The sequence below is a fragment of the Zophobas morio genome, unplaced genomic scaffold (genome assembly GCF_036711695.1).
Source record: "Zophobas morio isolate AGI-343-1 ecotype UQ-CSIRO unplaced genomic scaffold, CSIRO_AGI_Zmor_V1 ptg000006l, whole genome shotgun sequence".
Lineage (NCBI taxonomy): Eukaryota > Metazoa > Arthropoda > Insecta > Coleoptera > Tenebrionidae > Zophobas > Zophobas morio.
In genome coordinates, this window is record NW_026972111.1 from 8343157 (window position 1) to 8369426 (window position 26270).

A 26270-nucleotide genomic window follows, 5' to 3' on the forward strand; every position below is an offset into this window, starting at 1 on the left:
CTTCCGTTCGAATGGTGCGTGGATAGGGGAGTTATATAAGAATTGAAAGTGTCAGAAATTTGAGCAAATCGGTTCAGTGTGTTGCTGCACCGACAATCGGAGCCAGCGGTGCGAGAGTTCGTGGTAGAATGAGAATGGTGGTGGCGATGGGAAGATGGTAGGCACGTGGGTCGGGGTCCTGTTGGTCCTGGTAGCGGCAGGACGAGCTTCCTACAAGCAGCCGTACTCGTATCAGTTCGTTCGCAGAGATTACGAGCAGAGATTTATCGAGGATGAAGGTAATTTCGGGTTTGGGTTGATGGAGATGGAGATGATAAGGTGATGGGTTTGTCTGGGGTTTTGATTGGAGAGGTATTGTTCGGCTGGTTACAGAATCGTTGGATTGGATGGAGCGGTATTGACGAAACTGATCGTGCGTGCACTTTCTCTGATTAGAATTAGATTAGATAAAGCGGATAATTGTTTTGTAATTGTAGGTGTACTTGAAAGTACTCGGTGGTGCGTTTTGATTTGTTTTTACTGAAAATAGGAATTTGTTGCATTTTTTGTTGAGTAACAGTTTTTCATGAGGAAGTTTTTGTTTTAATTAACTTGTTCATGTACGCAAAGTAGTAATTAGTTAATTATTTGTTTTAGTTGCCGTTTTACTATAAAGTACAGTTTTGTTGTTTTCCTCTTTTTTATATATTTTTTTTGTTGTTGTTTCGTAACTAAAAGTCATGGCACATTTTTCTACATTTTAAGTAGTTTTAGAAAATGTCTATTTTGTAATAAAATAATCCAAAACTATAAAACCATCTCACAATCAGAGCAGTGAGGTATGTAATTTTATGTGTGAAATTTTCCTTTTGCGGCTATAAAATTAAATTGCCGTATATAAACAATGTAAACGAAGATCCTTAAAAAATGTTTCCCAATATATAGTAACAGTTTCAAGTTCAAGTGGTTCTGTGTGAAGCAATGTGAATACAGTTGGCAGGAAAGAATTTAGAATTAATTTTATGATGAAAATGTAAATCAAAAAATGATGAAAACATTCTCACCCTTGATTGAATGTCACACCGCTTTTTTTTGAAATGTAACTATTTTTTAAGTCACTCAATTTATTCTTCTTGTACTTATTTCTGTGTTAGCTATTGGACAAATTATTTCTATATAATTACAAATGTGTCTGATAATTCCGCAACAGACAGGCGCACAGACAAACACACGAACACTCTACACATTCTACGATTTAGGAAACACGAAAACGAATATTTGTGTCAAAATTATCTTACAATAATGGGGGAAGAAGTAAAAATATGCAATTAAAAGGTGACATTTTTCACCACGTTCTGCACTATATAATTTACGAATAAATTTTCACGACTGTTTAGTGATTTGTTACGACTTAAGTATTTAAAAGCGAATCATTATCTGAAATTGTACTTCGACGCACGAGAAAGAAATTTCTAACGAGGCGTGGCCGAGTTAAACAATCATTCGAGGGCGCCAGAATTATTTAACCATAATTTGTTTGTTTATGTTTCATATTTAAATCTAAGAAATACAAAACGAATTACTTCACTAAGACATGTTATCGGTAGTAAATCGATATAAATCAGTCAAATAACGAAGCAGTATCAAAAAAAATCGATTTAGTCATCTCTTAGGCGAAAGTTTGAATACGTAATACATACAACATAAATTTCTAAAAAACTATTTCACACTTAATAAAGTATTGTAAAAGTAATTCACTGGATTCGTCTGGTGGATCACTTGACATAGTTGGCGAAATATGTATCTGTGAAACATTTTTGTGATTTTCTAAAATTTTTCCTAGTATACGTATAAAATTTGACAACAATTGGTCCAATAGTTTCGGAGATTATCTGTTTAATTAAACTGGACATACAGACAGACTGATAAAAACGTGCGTACTCTATGGGTCACGAAACGTCGAGAAAACATGAAAGTAGCCTTAGCGTACAATCGAGAAGTAAAAATTTTACTTTTTCGGATAGTCTGGCTGTGTAGATTTTTATTAAACAGGTAATCTCCGAAACTACTGAATTGATTGTTTTCAAGTTTAACATGTATGTTAGGAATCTTAGATGATAAAACGAAAAACGCTAACCAAAATTTGTTTAGTCATTACAATAGTAAATGTTATTTATCTTGCAAACGTTTTAAGATTATCGTAGGCAGAGCTGGCAGCGAGATCTTCAAGTGAATAATGGATATTGCGTAGGGATTTATGACAACGATGCTTTATCATTTGAAATTTATTGAATTCTAAATATTTGGCCTTCAACTTTAGATTTAGTAGCACACTATTTATGCAAATAATAACATTTTAACAAAGGAAAGAATTTAAAAATCGAGAGAATAGATTTTATTTAGAGATCTGTTTTGCAAAATTCTATTCAAAAAATTTTTGACGTATGTATATTTAGAGCTTTATAAAATTAGATGATTTTTTAAATTTACTTACAATATTTTCTAAATTTGATTGGTTTAATTTTTTTTAATCCCTGAGGAAGTATAGCAATCGTGTCCATCAAACGAATGGCCACTTTTAGTTTTCTCGACGTTTCATAACCCCTAAAGTACGGAAAAGTCGTCTCGCGTTTCCATCCGTCTATCTGTCTCTCTCTGTGTGTCTGTCTGCCTGTCTGGTGTCTGTACACATTTTTATTAGACACATGTTCTCCGAAACTGCTGGATCGATTGTTGTCAAATTTTGTATGTATATTAGAAATATCATGTAGATGGTTAAATGCTAATCAAAATTTTGCTAATCATCCCCTCCAACAATTGCATGACATCACTTCAAAGAATTCTATGTTTATTTGATTTAACTGTTATACAACAATGTAGTCCTTTAAGTGTGGTGTACGAAACCGCTTTGAGTTTTTCCCTAACCATCCAAATTTTTGCAAAATCATAGTGCACGGTATAGTAACAGTTAGCATAAGGCGAACCGGACTTCGTCGATTCCAAACTTGGTATTCCGTTTTTATCTTTTTTTTTTCCTCTTTGTCTATTTGGCATTGTGTATTATCTATGAATATGACGTCATAACAATTTTTTTATTGATGAAATTCATCCATTTTCCCGAAAAGGTGAGAATACGACCCTCTTTATTTAAAAACGTAAAGCCTTCTCGGGGGTCCCAACTGTCTTTTTAACAATATAAATCCTTCTCGGGGGCCTCAAATGTCTTTTTTTAATGTGACACCTTCTTGGGGGTCCCAACTGTTTTTTTTTAATGTGAAATGTTCTCGGGAGGCCCAACTGTTTTTTTTTAATGTAAAACCTTCTCTGTGACCCCAAATGAATTTTTTTTAAGAATGTGAAACCTTTTCGGGGGCCCAGTTGTCTTTTTTAAAAATGTAAAATGTTCTCGGCGGTCCCAACTGTCTTTTTAAGAATGTAAAACCTTCTCGAGGGTCCCAACTGTTTTTTTTTTAATGTAAAACCTTCTTGAGGGCGCCAAGTGTCTTTGTCAAGAATGTGAAACCTTCTCGGGTGTCCCAACTGTCTTTTTTAAAAATGTAAAACGTTCTCGGGACCACCAAATGTTTTTTTTTTAATCTAAAACCTTCTCGGGCGCTTCAAATGTCTCTTTTTTAATGTGAAACCTTCTCCGGGGTCCCACCTGTCTTTTCAAAAATGTAAAACCTTCTCTGGGGTCCCAAAGGTATTTCTTTAAGAATGTGAAACCATCTCAAGGGACCTAATTTTTTTTAATGTAAAATCTCCTCGGGGGCGCCAGATGTTTTTTAGCATATCAAATCTTCTCGGCGGTCCCAACTGTCTTTTTAAGAATGTAAAACCTTCTCGGGGGCGCCAAATGTCTTTGTCAAGAATGCGAAACCTTCTCAGGTGTCCCAACTGTATTTTTTAAAAATGTAAAACGTTCTCAGGACCACCAAATTTTTTTTTTTAATGTAAAACTTTCTCGGGCGCTTCAAATGTCTCTTTTTTAATGTGAAACCTTCTCCGGGGTCCCAACTGTCTTTTCAAAAATGTAAAACCTTCTCTGGAGTCCCAAACGTATTTCTTTAAGAATGTGAAACCATCTCAAGGGACCTACTTTTTTTTAATGTAAAATCTCCTCGGGGGCGCCAGATGTTTTTCAGCATATCAAATCTTCGCGGAGGTCCCAACTGTTTTTTTTAAATGTAAAACTTTCTCAGGGTCTCAAATGTCTCTTTTTAATGTAAAACCTTCTCGGCGGTCTCAACTGCCTTTTTAAAAATTTAAAATCTTGTCGGGGGTCCGAACTGTTTTTTATGTAGAACCTTCTCGGGGGTGCCAAATGTCTTTGTCAAGAATGTGAAACCTTCTCGGGGGTCCCAACTGCTTTTTTAAGTATGTAAAACCTTCTCGGGGGGGCACTTGCTTCTTTTAAAAATGTAAAACCTTCTGGGGGGTGTTAAATGTGTTTTTAATGTGAAACCTTCTCGGGGGTCCCAACTGTCTTTTCAGAACTGTACTTAAAACCTTCTCGGGGGCATCAAAAGTCTTTTTTTTTAATGTGAAACCTTCTCGGAGGTCCCAACTGTTTTTGTTTAAATGTGAAACCTTCTCGGGAGACCCAACTGTTTCTTTTTTAATGTAAAACCTTCTCGGGGGCGCCAAGTGTGTTTTTTAAGAATGTGAAACCTTCTCGGGGGTTACAACTGTCTTTTTTAAAAATGTAAACATTCTCGGGGGCTTCAAATCTCCATTTTTTCAATGTGAAACCTTCTTGGGGGCCTCAAATGTCTTCTTTTTGATGTGAAACTTTCTCGGGGGTCCCAATTGTATTTTTCTTAATGTGAAACCTTCTCGGGGGTCTCAACTGTCATTTTTAAAAATGTAAAACCTTCTCGGAGCGCCAAATGTCTTTTTTAAGAATGTGGAACCTGCTCAGGTTTCCCAATTGTTTTTTTTAATGTAAAATCTCCTCGGGGGCGCCAAATGTTTTTTAGCATGTCAAATCTTCGCGGAGGTCCCAACTGTTTTTTTTTTTAATGTAAAACTTTCTCAGGGTCTCAAATGTCTTTTTTTAATATAAAACCTTCTCGGCGGTCCCAACTGCCTTTTTAAAAATTTAAAACCTTTGTCGGGGGCCCGAACTGTTTTTTTTTATGTAAAATCTTCTCGGGGGTCCCAACTGTCTTTTTTAAGAATGTAAAACCTTTTCGGGGGGCCACTTGTCTTTTTTAAAAATGTAAAACCTTCTGGGGGGTTTCAAATATGTTTTTTTTAATCTGAAACCTTCTCGGGGGTCCCAACTGTCTTTTCAAAAATGTAAAACCTTCTAGGGGGCCTCAAAAGTCTTTTTTTTAATGTGAAACCTTCTCGGAGGTCCCAACTGTTTTTGTTTAAATGTGAAACCTTCTCGGGGGACCCAACTGTTCTTTTTTAATGTAAAACCTTCTCAGGGGCGCCAAATGTGTTTTTTAAGAATGTGAAACCTTCTTGGTGGTCTCAGCTGTCTCTTTTAAAAATGTAAAACCTTCTCGGGGCTTCAAATCTCTATTTTTTCAATGTGAACCCTTCTCGGGGCCCCAAATGTCTTTTTTAAGAATGTGAAACCTTCTCGGGGCCCCAAATGTCTTTTTTATGAGTCTGAAACATTCTCGTGGGTCCCAACTGACCTTTTTTAAAGAAGACGAAACATTCTCGGGGGCCACAAGTGCCTTTTTTTTAAGAATATTAAATCTTCTCGGGACTCCAAATTGTCTTTTTCTAAGAAGGTGAAACCTTCTTTTTTCTGTTACACTGTGACTGTACTTACTTCAGAATCGAGGGAAGTTTTGTCGAATTAATTTTCGACCAATTTTTTTAATGTGCATTGTGTCATTTTTACATTCGTTACATTTACTTAATTATTTATTACTTCGTTTGAAAAAAACACTTAACATTTTTTTAGTGGGATAAAGGTATTTTCACGCACAAATGTTATTATTCTCTACAACTTTTGTATTTAATATGCTGCTCTAAAATAAGTAACTACAGAAGCCAATATTTTGAAATTTCTTTGATTTGACACCATTAGCTTAAAAACAAATGTACCAAATATAAATATTTACTTCATTTAATTAATTTAAGTGTTTTACACTAAATGTTTTTGTCAGTTTTCGAAATAACAAATCTAAAGATATTTATGGATTTACATCGCAACAATTTGGTTTTCGTAAAGACTTCTCTGCTTCTAAATATGGGGTTTCTCAAGGGTCCGTTTTAGGATCAATACTGTTTCTGTTATATATAAACGATCTTCTCGACTTCCTTACAAAAAGGTATTTTCACGTACAAATGTGAAATGTGATACTGGCCAAATTGGATAAAAACAATATGGGTGCGAGAAAAATGCATTAGCCCACGTATAGTGTACCGAACTTTTTCTACGGACATTTTTTTTCTAAAAAAGATTTTTGTTTGTATGTGTTAACAAATGAGTGAGGTAATACGACATTTTTATGTTAATATGGTAATGCAACTCTTTACATAACTCCACTTTGGAGATAAATTAAATTTGCAATTCCTAATTCGTAAATCCCGAAACAATTATTTTTAGCTATTTTCGTAGTTTGAATAATAGTTGTTTCAATTTTTACCAATGTGTCGTTAGAGTAAATCAAAACATTTTCACTGTTTCTGATTTCCAGTTTAGCCAAAACAGGACAAGTTTGATTGCTGTGATCACCGACTTTTTCTAAGCATCATAAAACAACACAAATAGTTAAAAACAAAATTTACGATTTTAAATATTAGCTTGTCAACAAACAAATGTGCAAGTAATAAAATTTCCAATTAGTGACAATCGATAATAATTCATTTTCATGTACGTATATTTCTTATGATTTCATAATTAGAATATTAATTGTAATTGTGTTTTAATTATCGTTAATCATCGTATTTTATTACCGCATTTACAATGATAATGTTTGCATAATTCATTAACAACCTACACAACAACGTGTCGTCCGTCCTACTGCAACCAGATGATGGTTTATGCATTGTTTATTTACAACTAGTGAATGCATTATTATTAATATTTAGCATGAATTATCACATTCTTTTCTTCCCAGTTCCTAGAAGTTTTTCTCAGATACCTTGAACTAGTAGCGTGGTCTTCAACTGCACCTGGTAAAAGTTATCAATTAGTAATTACGTTAGTGTCGGAAATAAGTAAAGCTTTCAGTGAAAGTAAAAATGTCTAGAAACTGTTACACATGCAAAATATTTTGTTTGAAATTTTAGTAATTTTTCACAGTTAACGCTAACATGAGGAAGCTATTACTCTTATAACTTATAATTATAAGTTTTAGGCGATAACGTGTCAAACTATTTATATCAATTTTTCACGTAAATATACATATTTAATTGTAGCAACTGACAAAAAAGCGATGACGCACGCCACTAATTTATTTCTCCAAAAAGTAGCACCTCTTCAAATTAACACTTCAACCACATAATCAAAATATTTTTCCTATTGATAAAAACCGCCTGAATATGGGTTGTTGTACCCGAATGGTTCCACTTAGTTAATTATTTCGACACACGAAGAAGCAAAAAGAAAAAAGCTCGACTTTTAACGTACTTCTCATTTCATTTGATTTCATACTTCAACTGCTTGGATTTCGTTCAGTAATAACAAATTAAATACGTATTACGTATCTTTTAATACTTAATACATAATCGTGGTACAAAAAAATTTAGGTACCTAAAGAGAAAGAATGAACGCTGATCTGGGTTAAACCTACGAATAGCGCTCTAGAATTCAACCCAAAATAATTAAGTGTAAATTCGTTTATGTAACGTGGAAAAAGCGATCTCTGCATTGGAAAAAAACACAGAGGCAAATAGAGTTATGTAATGTTGGATTACTGGTGATTACTGAATTAGACATGTGCTAGACAGGAGTATAAAGACTATTGAGGTCATTTCCAGCTCATTCAACAAACGGAAGCATTATAAATAAATGAATTAATTTGTTGACAATTAATGACATGGCAATTATTCGCGGTTTTTAAACAACTCATTTCGAGTTTGTTTATGAACCTGCTTTTATGTTGTGTGCTTCAACAAAAGCTGTTCTATTTACCTAATGCTTCGGATAGCTTTTTGTGCACAGTCATAATTTTATGAATAAGGTTTTGCAATGTCAGAGGTGGTTGTAACAGGTTTCTAAGCGGGGTCCTCTAAAGAATGTCCAAAGACGTCATTAACACTTAATTTAGATACTAATCTGTAAAAAAAATCTAAAATTAACGTGTTCTGTTCAGAATTGTGACAGTGTTCTGAAAGTGGAGTTGAGTTTACTAATATTTATATTTTGCGTGTATTGGATCGTGTCAACGATAAATAATTATGCTCAAATGAATGTTTACAAATTTGTGTACGAAATGTTTTAATGTTTTAGAAAGCTGGATATTAATTTATTTGGAATGTCGTCTATATTATAGTCCTCCATTTGAACGGATCTATGTTTGATATGCTTGAGATCACATGGCTCGTTAAAGAGACAAAAGTAATGTAAATAGAGAATGAACATATTTGTAACAGTATGGAAAATGACAAAATTTTGCTATTCTTGACATTTCCATTTATTTACAAGATCTGCTTTAACTGCAATTTATTATTTTCAAGTATTTTTATTATGATCAAGTTGCATAATTTACATTTTGAAGTCACAACTTTGAAACTTTAGTTCTGCTGGTTAGTTAAAGTTAACACCATCAACCAGAAAAAATCGCTGGCAGTTGTCAAAAATTCGGAGCAAACAACATTTATAAGTTTATTACTTTTCCAACATTCCACATCAACTGTCGTTAAAAAGTTATATGGGTCAAACTTTTTCTCTTTTTTTTAAACGCTTTGTATTTGTTTACTCCTTATATAATCAGTTATAATTTCTCTGATTTAATTTCAACAACTGTTCACGTTTTAGTTTCAGATTTTTTATTATTATTTTTTAGTTTATATTCTGCGTGCTTTTTACGTGACAGTTTGTGTCATTTAGCGTCTCGACTGATGTTAAAGGGAAGTATACCGGGTGTCATTTGCCAAAATCAGTTTTGTCATGGTTATTGTCCTAAAAAAAAGGTGGATTTCGGTCACCATCATTACTAAGAAATCAGCAAGTACGCGCTCATTATAATATATATATTTTTTTTATTATTTCTTTGGGACTCTCGAAACCCCCGTACATAATGTACTGAAGAGTTAATCCGCCTTTTTCCACATACCCAGTACAATTGAAAAGCAAAAAAAAGCTCTCCTTTATACTACTACAAACTCCTTTAGATTTAGAAAAAAGTTGATGTTATTTCAAATCTAAAGATATTTGTGGATTTATATCACAACAGTTTGGTTTTCGTAAAGACTTCTCTACTTCTACTTATGGGGTTCCTCAAGGTTCCGCTTTAGGACCAATACTATTATATATATAAACGATTTTCTCGACTTCCTTACAACCAACAGCTGATACAACTTTACTCCGATGATACTTGTATCGGTACAACAAGATTGACGCTAACCTTGCCTACAGCGCCATTAAAAACAACAAGGAAAGCCGAAGACTGCTTAAGGACAAGAGGCATATTTTTTTTTAATGCAAATAGAAGTAGAAGGTGATGTTTATGTTCGTGCCGCCGTTTCAATCTTGACTTTTGACCACTGTTCATTGTTTCCGGAACCATGTCTTTATTTGGTGCAAATCCGGTTGCTAATATTGTCGCCGAAGTCCTGCGGAAAGAATGCCCCGTAAATAAATTAGGATTATCTAAATTTAAATAACTAGCAATTACTTAGGGCAAAACAAACAGCTTGTGTACGAAAAAAGTTCCATTTGTACAACCTTGGGTATCGATATTTAGTGTTGATGATTTGCATTTAGCTCTTATTTTTCGCCAAAAATTTCGTAAAGTATTCATTACATTTTGTGACGTTTCTCATAAACAGTTTGTTAGAGTAAATTTCTATGCTTTAATTACTCTTCCATGTCCGTTCTTGTGTAACTTGTTTTTTGTCTCCTACATTTTTCACTATAAAATTTCGTTACAAAGTATTATTTTAATTTAATTTCAAAACAACTAAAAATGAACTACACAGTAACGTATAGAAATACCATCAAAATATAATAACATAGTACCACCTATTAAGTTTTTTTTTATAAAAAATATCATCCTTTGTTGTTGAAGCTACAGTTTCACTTTAAAAAATTATTATGCATTAAAAATTTACCAAAACTTAAATACCCGTATCAAATTTCAGTAATACAGCTTGAACTGTGTCAACGTTAAAAAAATGCAAATTCCCCTAGATCGTGTTTAAGTGTGATATTTTTTTAATCAACATGATAAACTGTTCATACTTTTATTTTCACTCAGGATGCTGGTAAAATTTCGAAACATAATTACTGTACGTGTATATCCTCCATAGTAAAATCGGTACCCCAGACTTGTTTTAAATAATAATTGTAACCAAAACTCGCAATCAAAAATTTTTCTTTCTAACAGTGTAAATACTAGTGATTTTCTGGCACTCTACCAGTGGTTGGTCATGTAGGTAGTTATTTTTAGGTATAAGAACTACTTACATAACTATATTTAAATTCAAGCACTGTATGCACATAAATTACAACAATTTCCAGAATCATGAAAAAACTCTCTGTATAATTTGTAAATACTACATGTTATAAAGGAAAGAAAAAGCATTAGATTTCTAGAAAAGTACCTACATCTTTATTAGATCGATGTGAACATTGTGCCACCATGTGTTTCGCTAAAAGTTACTTTTGAAAGTATGACACACAAATTTTTTCAGAGGCCTAACATTCGACTGGCCAGTTAGATACCAGTTTTAATAATAATAATAATAATAATAATAATAGTTTATTTACGGGAACCCCCATGACATTACAGAAAAACAAAAATATAAGAATAATACAAAATAATTATACTAATGTATATGTGGACAAAGCTCAGTTTTTTATCAAAAATTACCCCTAAGTCGCGTATCTCCGACACTGCCTTTACAGACGTTTTATTAATTTGATAACAGAAATCAGTGTAAGCTGTTATTCGATAAAAAGATATTTTAAAACATTTATCTGTGTTAACGTCACGGTGTATAATAAGTTAGGTGTTACGACGAAGCGCACTCACCGTGCATCGACTTGACGCCGGTTTAGTCACGATGAGCGGTCGAGAGAGACAGACAGCGGCGGCCTGTAACCTCTCACTTAGATCTGTTTAGCAGCGTTTGGCGGGCTTTTTCCCTCTCTCGGTGTGACAGATTTTGCTAAGTTTTCTCTGCGATTTCTTACTTGTTTTTTGATTTATCAATAAAAATGGGTAGAAAATGTGTTGTGCCTAATTGTTCTAGCGGATACAATGGTAATCCCGAAAAAGTGTCGGTGTTTCGGGTACCTAAAGACAGATTACTGGAATGGCACTTTTATTGCAGTAGTGAACTGCTGCTTTTGAACAACACTTTGCACTAAAAAATACTGGTCGTCGCTATAGTAATAGTCGGCATTTTATGTTGAATTTTATTTTTACTTAAAACAATTACTCCCTTTTTATCGGTTATGTGTTATGTTTTAACATTCAAGAAACAGAATTTATGTTTATTTTCAGAGGGTTTTTGAATGCGATATGTATTTTTTCTTTATTCCACATAAACTATATTTTTTGCAGAGATTTTTCGGCACAATTCGACAACAGGTTGTGCCAATGGACATCCTTATCTATAACTCTTTGCAGCTATACCGAATGTTATCGGTTTATAAATTATTAAAACCTCCGAAATTTGGTAATTGCACACAGATGCAGGAAAATAGTAACGCAAATCATTCGTTATCATTTAATGACTCCAAAAATATTTTTGAAACAAATACCAGAATGCGGGAAAAATCATGTTGAGAAAATAAAAAGGAAAATTGAATATATTTTAGATACAGATTCACCGATTAACGAAATAGACGAACAACTATTTGAAGATGTCACTACAACTAAAATTGTTGACAACATCATTTATTACTTAGCTGGATTTGTCGCAAAAAAAATTGTACAATACTTCAAAATGTAATATTTGCCGTGAACAGTTATATAACAAAGAAGATCCATGTTCTAGTACATCTGAATTTACTAGTACAAAACCCAGGGGGTGGTTAAACCATCCAGATTTGTTAATGTTTAATATGTTCCGATGGGTGGAAGGGATACTTATGAAATATATCGATTTTGTGGATGTAATCGATGCAACAATTGAAGAGCTATTCGCAACAAAAATTTTATGACTATTTACTTTATTTTTTCTTGTGAAGAGCATAGAATGGAAATATTTTCAAAGGCAATATATTTTTACACAATTATGCGAATTAAACAATTTTATAAACAGGAACAAGAGAAAACAACCAAGGCATGTGCAGAAAAAAGAAAAGAGTCTCGATTACAGACTACGTAATAATGGTAAATTTTTATTTCTCAAACAGTAAAGCAGATAATGGTTAATGGATATTTTTTGGTTGTCTTGTGAAACGAACAGAAGTGAGTGAAACTAATATAATATGTGAAGGCGAAAAGAACTCTCTTTAACAACGAGTTCACATTCATCTTTTTAAATAAATTATTATTTGAAAAATGTTTAAAGTTTTTATTTTAATACAACGGATAATTAATTTTGATGATTTTTGGACCTAAATGGCTTTAATTCCGACAAATACTTCTCCCGTCTCTTTCCCGTCAGTGCGATTAAATGACGGCCGCCCTCTTCTGTTTCTCTCGCTCCAAATCTGTGACTAGTTGGGGACACGTTTCACGCGCTCGTCGGAACACCTAACTTATTATACACCGTGGTTAACGTTCATATCATTCCATACACACCAATTATATATTCGATTCAAATCACTTTGAAGAAGGGCACAATCCAGAGCTGACGATATCTCTCGAAATAATTTTAAGTCGTCTGCAAATAAGAGTATTTTTGAAAAATATGCCCAAAGGTAAATGTCGTTAATGAAGAGATTAAATAATAAGGGCCCACAATGGGTTCCTTGAGGGACACCTGATTTCACAGAAATGGTGTTTGAAGACGACCTTCCAATTCTAACAACTTGAGACCTATTTGATATGAAACTTTCAATCCACTGGACAAACATCTCATCAAAATTCATACCTCTTAGTTTGTGTACTAAGATTTTGTGGTTAACCCTATCAAAGGCTTTCGTCAAGTCTCCATAAATTTTCAATTAAAAAATTTTGGCACAAAAGCAAGTTTGTGGTGGTGGGACGACCTTGACAAAATCCGTGTTGAACATCACTTATTATGTGCTTAGTTGCCATTTTTAACTGTGTGGAAATTAAATGATCAAAAGTCTTAGGCAAAACCGATTGTATACAAATATTTCTGTAGTTTGAAATCAATTCTTTATCGCCAGATTTGTGTATTGGAACAAGGTGACTGTTTTTCCATAGCTCGGGAAATTTTCGAGAATGCAGAGATAAATTGAATAAATAAGTTATCGGTTTGGTTATGCTAAAAACACATGGAATTAGAAACTCCGACGGATTAGGTCAGGACCACTACTGGCCGAATTTTTTAAACTTAAAATACTGTTAAATACTTCTTCTTCGGTAAACCCATGAAAAGCAAAGGAGACTTCACCTGAAACACCTATTCTGTTAAAATGCATATTGTCTGAAGGGTCACTATACACCCCTTGAAAGAACTGAGCAAATAAATTAGCTATTGATTCTGGCCCAACGGCTTCTTCACCATCAAATTTCATGCGACTTGGATATCCCAGATTCTTGTTTTGACTCTTCCAGAACTTTCAAAAAGATTTAGAAGGATCGGAGTGTATTTCGTCCTCAACTTCCGCGAGATATTTCTGATAACATTTATTTGATTTGTTTTTACATAAAGCTCTAATTCTAGAAAACTCCATGTATTCCTTGTTTTCACCAGTTATTTTGTATTGTAAATGGAGCTTTTTCTTTAAACGGGTTAATTTTTTTAGTTCGCTAGAAAACCATTTTTGAAACTGAGATGTTCGAAATTTTTTTTTATGTACTAAATTATTGATTACGTCATAAATTAAATCATAGAATGTGAGAATTGCCTGGTTAATATCTTTGTCTAAGAAAATTTCCTTCCAATTGATTTGGCACAATCGATAGTTAATTTTTTCATAATCAGCATTTTTAAAATTATAATATACCTCTTCATATTTTAAACGTCGCTGATCCAAGTTACAAGTAACCTCAAATTCATAACTTGAGTGAAAAACTACCCACATACATTTTGAATCTAAACTATCCTCCTCCTCGCTTGTTGCACTTCCTTCATTCACTCTATTTTCCTTCCATCTTCTCTCAATAGTTCTTCTCTGCTTTTCTTTCTTTCTTATATTTCATCACACTCTTTCATTATATGTTCTATTGTTCCTCTCTTCTCGACACATTCTACATATTCTCTCTCCCTCACTCATCCAAAATTGACTTTCGTTCCTGCGCCTAAATAGACCTATGATTACTCGTTCTGTCTTCTTTTTGGTTGTTAGGTACTGTGGCTCTTCTTCTCCTATTATCCTTAAATTAATATCTATCATTATACCTAGAGTTTCTTATCTCACCTCATCCTTCCCTTCTGCGTATCAAAATCTTCTCTACAGAACTCTTGCCATATATTTTCCTGCTTTATCCTCCCCTCTTTGCTGTTTTCTGTAATATTCTTCTATTTTAACTTCCAGTGGATTATGTTTAGAATCTATCCTTTCTCCCACCTTCAACTGCGAAAGTTCCCATGATTTTTCATTCACTATTGGATAATCTATTACGGATTTTCTCCTCGGTCCCACATAGGTTAATTCGCCTTCGTTGTCAATTTTATTTTCATTCAAGATCTCCCATCTTCGAATAACTCCAACAGTTGCTTTAATCCTTTATTTCCATTTTATATAGGCATTTCCATTTTCTTTATCCATCATCTTCTGTATTGCCTATTTTTACATTGAAATCTCCGTCTATAATTACATAGATGTCATCATTTATTTCTAATTGGTTTCTTCTTTCACTGTTATCATGTTTTTATTATATACCGTTCTGATGGTTCTTAACATTAATTCATCTTCTTCGCTGCAGTTCATCTTGAATTCTTTAAATTCCCATGACATTTTCCCTTTCATCTTTTCACATTCTTACACATCTATCCCTGTTTCTACTAAACCTATAATATCAAAATTGGTTACATACTCCCAAAATTCATCTCCTTTTTCTTCAGTCCAGCGACATTCCAAAAAAGGATGTTCATTTTTTTCCGTTTTCATTGTTTTCTTCTTTTTCCTTATTCTTGTTCCTCTTAATTTGTCTGTTCATCTTTTTTATGTCTTTTACCATATTTATATCTAAGGTCGTTTTCGAATTTTCCTTTTCATTTGCCTCTCCATCCTCTGTTAGTTTTTTGTTCCAATATCGCCATAATAGGATATGTTTCTGGTTATCTTTAGCTTTTCTTTTCCTTCTTCCTCTTAGTTTCCATCTTTACATCATGTTTTTTGTCTACTTTCATGTACTTCACAAGTTTCTTACGCTTTTCCTGTAAGTCTTTGCTATAGTTATCATTAATGTGTATTCTTGTTCCTTTAGCTTTTTTACCGCTTAAAACATTTCTATTTTCCATCTTATTACATTTCTACTTTCATTCCCTATTCTTCTTGTTTCTTTTTTTTTCTTCCATTCTTGTTTGTCTCTTCTTGTATTCCATGTACTACTATATTCTTCTTTCTTGTCTCTCTTTCGCGCATTTCTATTTTCTCCTTTTGCAGGTTTACTTTTTCTTGATGTCTTGAGTTTCTTTCCATTATCTTCCTGTTTTCTTGTATGTATAATTTTATACATTCTTCACACTTGTTCACTTAGCTGTCCAGGTCGGACTCCAATAAAGTTGGTAATTAATACTGTATACAGGGTTATGATAAAAAAATGCAAAAACACGTCAACCTTTTTATTTTACTCACCATCTTTTGACATATATCAAAAGAATTTTGCGTCAAATTTGTAAAAATTATGACGTCATCAACCTTTCTTTTAAATAGAAAGGTATAACTTTGTTTGCATTATTTGATAAAGCTTATTTTTTCTGCATATGAGAATGTAGTTTGATATAGGGGTTCCATAACAAAAAAATTAAGAAACTTAATAACAAACAAAATATTAAAAAAAATTAAATAAACAGAACAATACGTTGGAGTAAAAATTTATGCTATAGAGTCCCTAGTCTGGGGACTTATACGAGTCATTTCATGACGAATACGTGTTTCAAGTCGTCTAAATTATCGGGTCTGTTCATGTAAACACGATTTTTTAAATGTCCTCATACAAAAAAATCAAAGGGTGTCAAATCTGTAGACCTAGGTGGCCATCGTATTGGTCCACGCCTTCTAGTCCACCTTCCATCAAATTGATTTTCCAAAAAAAACCCTTATATTTACGCCATAATGTGGTGGTGCCCCATCCTATTGGAACCAAATCATGAAGAAAACTAAGCTTTATCAAATAATCCGATCAAAATTATAGCGTTTCATTTAAAAAATCAATGATGACGTCATAACTTTTACAAATTTGACATGTCTATGTCAAATAAGCGTAAAATGACAGGCTTCACATGTTTTTGCATTTTTTTCAAAAATAAATGCTGCGCTTTTTATGAATTTTGTGCATTATTTATCATAACCCTGTATAACTAAATGAAAAAATTATATCATATAGCATTATAATTTATAGGCTGTACTAAAGTAAATATCTTGTTTTGAAATAAACAAGTGTAAAAAATAATCGTGGGTCCGGAACTTTTTAACTACAATAAAATTTAAATCACCGTTTAATTCCATGTTGGTTCTCCTTCGCTTACTTCACAACATTGAAAGAAACTCATTCATAAAATTCCAACCACATAATTAATGATAATTACTCTCAAATATCTGGTGCACCTCTGTACACATCCTTATTACTTAATATGTTCAAACGTTATGTATTGTAACACTATTCAAAATATTTCCACTCCAAAAATCACAACGAAGATTCCTATACTGAATGAAAGGTCACACTAAAAAACTGTTAAAATATTCTGAACACCTGTAGTCAAAACACCATTACAATGCAACTTCGGCAATGTTTTCGCTTCACTTATCGTCCTTCCCGGAAATCTCCAGATGTTACTCTTAATCGTCGTGACTCTGCGAGCCATTGTTGCTAACAAATCTAATTATCCGCCGTCTGCCTCTCATTACAACCCAATTCAATACACAAGTTCAAATTTCGTAGAGGCCAAGGTGACCACTCGTTCGTGACCTTTCTGACACACATTCACGTCATACTCACTTTTATTTTTCTTCCTTTCAGCGGACAGATGGTTATGCATGATTTTTGGGCTATGCGTGATTGACGTAGGAATCTCCCAGAAGCCAGATTTGGGACTTGTGTACCAGTGGACGCAACTAGAGTTCGATTACCCGAATGCCAAAGCAAGACAAGACGATATTGATAGTGGAAATTTTGACCCGACGTCCGCTGCTCCCATAGATGTAGATGTACACTACTCTTGTATGTTTTTTCTGTTGTTTTTTTTTTTTGTAAGAAGGAAGGTTGAGTTTTGTTTTTTTAGATGCTCCGAATAAGAAGAATCGGGTTTTTGTCACTATTCCAAGGTTTCAAGAGGGAGTTCCGGTGACACTTGGTGTCGTTACTGACAAAAAACTTAACAACAATCCGATTATTCAGCCGTTTCCATCGTGGGAATGGCACACGAATCCAAAGCGGTGCAAGAGGGATCGGCTGGTTTCAGTTTTTCGTGTTATGGTAAGTGAAAGCAAAGGAAAAAACGTGTATAAATTTATTAGATACTTAGGGGTCAATTCCAAGTTGGTGGCGCAAGTCACTGGTGCAGCGCAACTTTATAATGCTAATTTGGGTATCAAATGCTGGTTGCTAGGGGTGACGGAATAAACAACCGCAATTTTTCGAGATAAATTGCGCCAACTTGCACTGCCTACTAGAGGTGCCGCAACTCCATGGTGCAAATTTCAATGGAAAATTCGACAAAACTGCGTTTGTTGATTCCGTCACCCCTATCAAATGCTGGTTGCTAGGGGTGACGGAATCAACAAACGCAGTTTTGTCGAACTTTCCATTGAAATTTGCACCATGGAGTTGCGGCACCTCTAGTAGGCAGTGCAAGTTGGCGCAATTTATCTCGAAAAATTGCGCTTGTTTATTCCGTCACCCCTAGCAACCAGCATTTGATACCCAAATTAGCATTATAAAGTTGCGCTGCACCAGTGACTTGCGCCACCAACTTGGAATTGGCCCCTTAGTCACTATTTATGCGTAGATGTCTGTAATTTCAATTTTGTGGCTTACCACAAACTATGGACTTTAACACAGTCAACAAGTTAATATTTTTATTTCCACATAAATACTATTAAAAAAATCAAATGAAAAGCTTTTTGGTGAACATCTCATGGAGGGTAGAATTTCGATATTTTATTTTTTTTTTAACTGTAATTCTACGGTGTACAACCATCTGACTTAAAAAATACTTATCTTTTGGTTACCCTCTGAAAATGTTTCTTCGATGAAATTGAAGCCTGATATTTTAAAAGTTTTTTTTTTTTTTTTAAATTAACTGTCAACTATCTTTTTCGCCATGCCAAGCGAGTTACCATGAGAACCTGGAGACTTGTTGGATCTACAGACCAGAGCGCACTCAGGCCAATATCGACTTTAAGCGAATTATATATAAGCTGACTTTCGTTAGAGCTGATCTGATATTCATCTACTAGGAAGAACTAAACCGTTTCGACCATCTGGTCGGACTTTACAAGGAATAAGTGAACAAAGTTCTTGAATGTTTTAACGATTTAATACATAATGTTCCCGAATCACAAAATTTACAGTTTAGATTGTATTATCAAATGGTAAAACGCTCACCAAAATTTGTTACCAACAATGAAATGACAAAATTTTACAATAGTAGATATAATTTAATTTAAATTTTATATCCTCCGTTTACGGTTTATGAATCCGTGTTGAGTTTTTACCTTAGATGTCAATTTATAGTTATTGGAAGCATGTTAAATCGTTATATAGTCAAAATTTATCCGTTCATGTCCCCCAGGAATTGATGAAGTCATCTTACAATTTTGTTGAATAAATGTTATTTAAATGTTAAAAAATAGCATTGACCTGAACTTGTGATTTATAAATACGCTATTGAGATTTTTCGGCTTTTGGATTTCTAGATTTTTCAACCTTAGATGTCTCAATTTTTAAATTTAAATTTTGGGCTTTTTCAATTTTTTCATTCTTCAAATTTTCGATTTCTAGATTTTTTATGTTTTGATTTGTCAATTTTCCGATGTTTCAATGATAGGACCTCTCAAATTTTATCCTCTTCAATTTTAGAAATTTTTAAAATTTTGACGTTTCTAAATTTTCAGCTTTCCGATTTCTGAACTAACGTTTTTTTTTTATTTTCCCAATTCTCGACTTCCCAAAGTTTCGATTTTTTAAGCTTCCGATTTTTTGACTTTGCGTTTTTAGTTTCTCCAATTTATTAATTTCTCAATTTTTTTAATATTTCTATTAGTTTTGGGATCTTTTGATATTTCAATTTTTCGACTTTTCGAGTTTTGGACTGACTTTTTTGATTTCTGGATTTTCTCCTTTTTGGGTTTCAATTTTTCGATGTTTTAATTTTTCAATTGTTAAAATTCTAGGTTTTTCCAATTCTCGAGCTTTCAGTTCTTCTATATTTCAATTTTTCAGTTGACCGGATTTTGAAATTTTTGGTTTTTACAATATTTCTTGTTTAAAATTTTTCGATTTTTCAATTTTTTCATTTCTCGATTGGTTGAATTCAGATGTTTCCACATTTTGATTGTTCAATTTCTTGATTCATCCATTTTTCGATTTTTAACTTTTCTTCTCAGCTTTCGACTCCTCAATTTCTCAATCCTGTGATTTTTAGATTTCTCGATGTCTCATTTTTTTAATTGTTCGATGTTTCGATTGTTGAAATTTTCGGTTTTTCGATTTTTTACTTTTGGGCTTTTCAATTTTTCGATTTCCCAATTTTTTGATGTTTCGATTTTTCAATTATCCGGTTATTATATTTTTCACTTTTTTAATTTCTGGAGTTTAGACTTCTCGATTAGTCGATTTTTCATTTTTTCGATTTTTAAAATTTAGATTTTCGAATTTTTTTTTATTTTTTGAGATATTTTAGTTGTTCAATGTTTTAAATTTTAGATTTTTCGGTTTCTCGATTTTTTGATTATTCAGTTTTTCAGTATTTCTCTTTTTCAAGTTTTCAAGTTTTGACCGATTTCTCAGTTAATCTATTTTTGATTTTCCCATTTTTCGACTTCTCGAACTTTCGATTTTTCAGTTCTTCAATTCTTCGATTTTTCGAATTTTCGACTTTGCTTTTTTTATTTTTCGATTACTCAATTTTCTAGTGTTTCAATAATACAATTTCTCAATTTTTGTCCTCTTCAATTTTAGAAATTTTTCAAATTTTGACGATTCTAAATCTGCAGGTTTCCGATTTCTGAACTAATGTTTTTCTTTATTTTCCCAATTCTCGACTTCCCAAAGTTTCGATTTTTTAATCTTCCGATTTTTCGATTTTGCTTTTTAGTTTTTCGATTTCTCACTTTTTCGATTTTTCGACTTTTCGATTTTTGGATTTTCAATTTATCGTTAAATTTTATATTTTTCACTTTTTGGATTGTTTTATACTTCGATTTCCCAATTTTTCGTTGTATTAACTTTTCAATTGTTAAAATTCTAGATTTTTCGATTTCTCGAGTTTTCAATTCTTCTACATTTCAATTTTTCAATTGTCTGGATTTTTAAATTTTCGATTTTTTTCTATTTTTCTTTTTTAAAATTTTTCGATTTTTCAATTTTTTGTTTTCTCGATTTGTCGAATTCAGATATATAACCTTTTGATCGTTCAATTTCTCGATTCATCAATTTTTCGATTTTTAACTTTTCCTCTCTTTTCGATTCTTCAGTTTCTCGATCCTATAATTTTTCGATTTCTCGATGTCTCAGTTTTTGAACTTTTCGATGTTTCGATTTTTGGAATTCTCGGTTTTTCGGTTTTCTACTTTTGGGCTCTTCAGTTTTTCGATTTTCCAATTTTTTGATGTTTCAGTTTTCCGGTTGTCCGATTTTTAAATTTTTCGCTTTTTTAAATTCTGGAGTTTCGATTTTTTTTTAATTTTTGCGATATTTTAATTGTTCAATGTTTTAAATTTTAGATTTTTCGATTTCTCGATTTTTTGATTTTTCTGTTCTTCAGTATTTCTGTTTCTCAGAATTTCAAATTTTGACCTTGCTAAATATTCAGTTTTCCGATTTCTCAGTTAATCTATTTTTTCTCCCAATTTCGATTTTTCACTTCTTCAATACTTTGTTTTTTCGATATTTCGACTTTGCTTTTTTGGTTTTTCTCAATTTTCCATTTTTTTAATTTCTCAATCTTTGGATATTTTTTTCAGTTTTGGGATTCTCCAATGTTTTTGATTTCTTGACTTTTCAATTTTTCGACTGTTACATATTTCGATTTCTCAAATTTTTAAATTTTTGGATATTTTAATTTTGCACTTTTTGAAATTCTAGATTTTTCAATTTCTCGAGTTTTCAGTTCTTCTCTTTTTTTGATTTTTCAAGTTTTCGAATTTTTAAATTTTAATCTCGATTTATCGAGATGCGGATGGTTCGATGTTTTGAATGTTCAGCCTCACGAGTTATCAATTTTTCCATTTTTAACTTTTCGATTTCTCAAAAATTTTGGCCTTTTTCGGATTTTCAACTTTTCGACTCCTCGATTTCTCGATTTTTTGATTATTCGATTTCTTGATATCTCAATTTTTGAATTTTTTAATATTTCGATTTTTCGGTTTGTCATTTTTTTGATTTTTTACTTTTCGGCTTTTCGATTTTTCTGTTTTGATTTTGAATTATGCGATTTTTCAATTTTTCAGTTTTTTAATTTCTTTCAGTTTAGGAATTCTCCAATGTTTTGATTCCTTGACCTTTCGATTTTTCGACTTCTCGATTTTTTATTTTTTGGATTTTCAGTTTTTCGTTTTTTAAGCTTTAGATTTTTTAATTTTTCGACTGTTTTATATTTCGATTTCTCAAATTTTCAACTTTTCGATATTTTAATATTGCATTTTTTAAAATTCTAGATTTTTCAATTTCGCGAGTTTTCAGTTCTTCTCTATTTAATTTTTCAAGTTTCCGAATTTTTAAATTTTCGATTTTTCAATTTTTTGAGATCTTGATTTATCGAGATGCGGATGGTTCGATGTTTTGATTGTTCAGTCTCTCGATTTATCAATTTTTCCATTTTTAACTTTTCGATTTTTCAAAAATTTTGGCCTCTTTCGGATTTTCAATTTTTCAACTCCTCGATTTCTCGATTTTTTATTATTCGATGTCTTGATGTCTCAATTTTTGAATTTTTAGATGTTTCGATTTTTCGATTATTCAGATTCTTGATTTTTTACTTTTCGGTTTTTCGATTTTTCGATGTTTTGATTTTTGAGTTATTCGATTTTTCAATTTTCCAATTTTTTAAAGTTTCGAATTTCGATTTTTCGATTTGTTGAATTTTCACCTTTTCGATTTTTAAATTTTAGATTTTCGAATTTTTATTCTTTTGATTTTTTGATGTTTCCATTTCTCCATTTTCAATTTTACGATATTTTAATTTTTCAATGCTTATATTCACAGATTTTTCGATTTTTTAAGTTTGCGATTTTTCGACTTTCCTTTTTTGATTTTTCCATTTCCCAATTTTTCAATATTTTAATTTCCCAATTTATGGATATTTCGTTCAATTTTGTGCTTTTTCAGTTTTTCGATTCTTCAATTTTTCTTCTATTTTTCAATTTGTCGATATTTCAGGTTTGGGATTTTTTAGTATTTCGACTTTTCGATTTTTCGAGTTCTGGATATTTCGATTTCTCGACTAATTACTTTTTGGATTTGCAATTTTTCGTTTTTCAGGTTTTTTCGACCGTTTTATACTTAGATTTCTCAATTTTTCAACTTTTCGATTTTTAAAATTTTAGGTTTATCGATTTCTCGAGTTTTCAGATCTTCTATATTTAAATTATTAATTTTTCGGAATTTTTAAATTTTCGCTTTTCCGATTTTGCGATGTTTGGATTTTTCAATTATCCGATTGTTCAGTTGACGATTAAAGAATCACTTCAGTTGCATGTCAAAATCGAGTGAAACATGTGAGAAGTGATATTATGTTTCTAAATAAAAGCATCTAACTAATAATTCTTTCCTGCTGAAATTCTAAACGCGTAGAGTCGACATTGGCCTGAGCGCGGAGCGGTCTGTGGGTCAAACAAGTTCTCAGGCGACGAGGGGGGGAAAAATCACGCAACCCAAAAAACGCGCCGATTTCACTTTTTTTTTAACTTTTCATAAAAGTGTTAAATGTTGACAAAATCCACAAGAGTTACTTTTAGGTTATTTTGCATAGTTTTTCATTTCTTTGATAAATTAATTATGGTAGAAAAATGTTATAGAAAATTAGGCAGAATATAGAAATTATAAATATTGTATATGTTGGTCATAGTCATGTTTCTCAAATCTTTAAGCACAGCAAATATTTTTAGTACAATTTTTTTTTTTTATTATTTATTTAAGGTGACGGCATTAACTTTTTGTTGAGAGTATAGATAGCGTTTTGGGATATTTTATATATTCAGTAGTAAAAAAAATAAAAGTGTAACAAATATTTTCTAAACCTAAGTTTTAGCAAAATTTCGAATAGGTTCATTTTTCAGTTTTTTGGGATCGTTATAAAGTAATTTCATACTAATGCATGTGATAGTTTCAAAAATTATTCGTCAAATAATATACAGGGTGAATTACTAAGCGCTCCTCGATATCTATTAAAAATGTTTAAAAATGTCAAATACCAAAGTTTATTATATCGTCTATGAGATTCATACCCTAAAATTATTTCCAACTATACATGCAGAGTGTTCTATTATTAAGGTGTGAGACACAATTTAGTTTTTTCAAGTAGAATACCCTGTATATTTTTACATATTCTGATTGACCTCTTCTTAGGTTTTAAACCTATTTTTAATATCCTGATGCAACGTTGCCACGTTAGGCCAATTTGCTTGAAATTTTTGGCAATAGAATTGTTCAAAAAGTGTCACAATTTTTCTATTTTCTTATTTCAAGTTGACAGTTCTTGCGATTTTTTACTTTTTTGAGAGACAACTATTTGAAAAAACTGAAATATCGATAGTCGAAAATTGTAATGTTTTGGATTTTTTATAAACACTCTGTGTATTAAAATATGATTTCATCACAAATTATAAAATATTGCAACACAGATCTTAAAATATTAGTACGATTTTTTTTGTGAACTCCTGCACTGACTCTTGCAAAAATTCAACAAAAATAGAATAACGTGGCAACGTCGCATCGGAATTTCAAGATTAAACTTTGGTTATAAAGCTTATTTATAGGGTGTTAAAAAAACACAACTAACCTCTTTATGATCAATCAATTATAACATCGGAAATTCTCCCTCACTGTAAAATTCCATCACTTTCAGATAGACGAATGCCAGCGCTTATGGGTTTTGGACACAGGACGAGTACTCAGCGAACAAACGTGCCCACCACAAATCCTTGCCTTCGACCTCCAAACGGTACTCTTCTGCGAAAATCTCAAACCACAACTAACCCAAAATTTTTCCAGAACATGCTAATCCACAGATACGAGATACCAGAGGACTTAATAGAGGTCAACAGATCCATTTTAGTAACTCCAGTCGTCGATGTCAGAGACGCTCATGGAAAATGCAAAGACACCTTCGTCTACGTAGCAGACTGCCAAGCTTATTCTATCATAGTCTACGACGTCCAGCGCAACGAAGCCTGGAAAGCTACGCACAAATCCATGTATCCATACCCGAGTTACGGTACTTACAGTATTCTAGGTACGTTCTATTTTACTAGTGTTGTGACAATTAAGTACTAAAGAAAAATACAGGTGATAGTTTCGACCTGATGGATGGTGTTTTGGGAATGGCTTTAGAACCGTATAAGCCAGGCCAAGACAGGAAGCTATTCTACCACGCCATGTCTAGTCCTACAGAGAACTGGGTCTACAGTGCATTTCTGAGAAATCGTTCCAGGTTTATCCACAATCCAGAATCATCGCCAGAGGTCTTCCACGTAAGAGAATCCCCTCGTCTTATGTTCCCTTCTCTGATCTTCTACTTTTCCAGACTTACGTTGGAGAGCGAACCACTCAAGCCGCAGCCGAAGCCATAGACAAAGACGGAATCATGTATTTCGGTCTCATGAGTGACGTCACTTTCAACTGCTGGAACACTCGCACAGAATACGGTCGTAAAAACACAGAAGCCATTTCGCGAAATCGCCAGACTCTGCAATTCGCTAGTGGAGTTAAAGTAAGTGCGTTTTTTGGTAGGCACAGTTGGTAATGTTGTTTTTCAGGTGGTCACAAATAGTAAAGCGTCGCAAGAAGTTTGGGTGATGACGTCACGGTTCCAGAAAGTTGCCACTGAGTCTCTTTCGCAGTCGGAGGTGAATTTCAGGATTCAGGCTGGAAGGACGGAGGATTTGGTATCAGGGACAATTTGTAAGAGTGGTCAACACAGCCATAGCAGACCGTCTGGGAGCGGTGGAGGTTATGGGTTGGTTAAGCCTCCGACGAATAGGTATGGGTCAACCAACACAAATCAGAAGAAATGAGGTGCCTAAGCTTTAAAGAGTTGTATTATTTATTTTGTAATTATTAGTATATGTAGTATTCACAAAATGTTGATTAATAAAGTTAAGTTTTAAGATTTTTTGAAGATATTGTGTGAATGTGAAAATAGCCTTTTAGACTTCCTGAACAGTTGCAGATATAAGAATTAATACCGAAACAGAAAATAGACTAAGTCCCTTGCTTTAAAATGGATATGCGATATGATATAAAAATAAATGCAAGTCTTGACTGAATGCCGGACATTTCCTAGTCAGTGGCGGGCTTAATATATTTATTGTAAAGTTAACTATCGTATAGTTTTAATACGGTCAAAGCGAAAAAAATAAATAAAATATAATACTATAAAAATTAGTAGCTAGCGTTACTCACGAGAAACCCCACGCCTAAAAAATACAAGACGCAACCAGAAATACAATTTCAAACATATTT

General features: G+C 32.7%; 1 protein-coding gene across 2 annotated transcripts in view; it reads left to right on the plus strand.

The window, feature by feature from the left end:
* LOC135123486 (protein yellow-like) overlaps positions 1-25926 on the plus strand; it is a 77709-nt gene extending 51783 nt beyond the window's left edge. For both annotated transcript variants that reach the window (XM_064048160.1, XM_064048161.1), the window contains exons 2-8: positions 17388-17588; positions 17650-17843; positions 24655-24750; positions 24801-25041; positions 25095-25279; positions 25333-25518; positions 25565-25926. In XM_064048160.1, the coding sequence (XP_063904230.1) occupies positions 17388-17588; positions 17650-17843; positions 24655-24750; positions 24801-25041; positions 25095-25279; positions 25333-25518; positions 25565-25822 (1361 nt within the window). In that variant the 3' untranslated portion in view covers positions 25823-25926. The remainder of the gene's footprint in view (positions 1-17387; positions 17589-17649; positions 17844-24654; positions 24751-24800; positions 25042-25094; positions 25280-25332; positions 25519-25564) is intronic.
* The last annotated feature ends 344 nt before the right edge of the window (positions 25927-26270 follow it).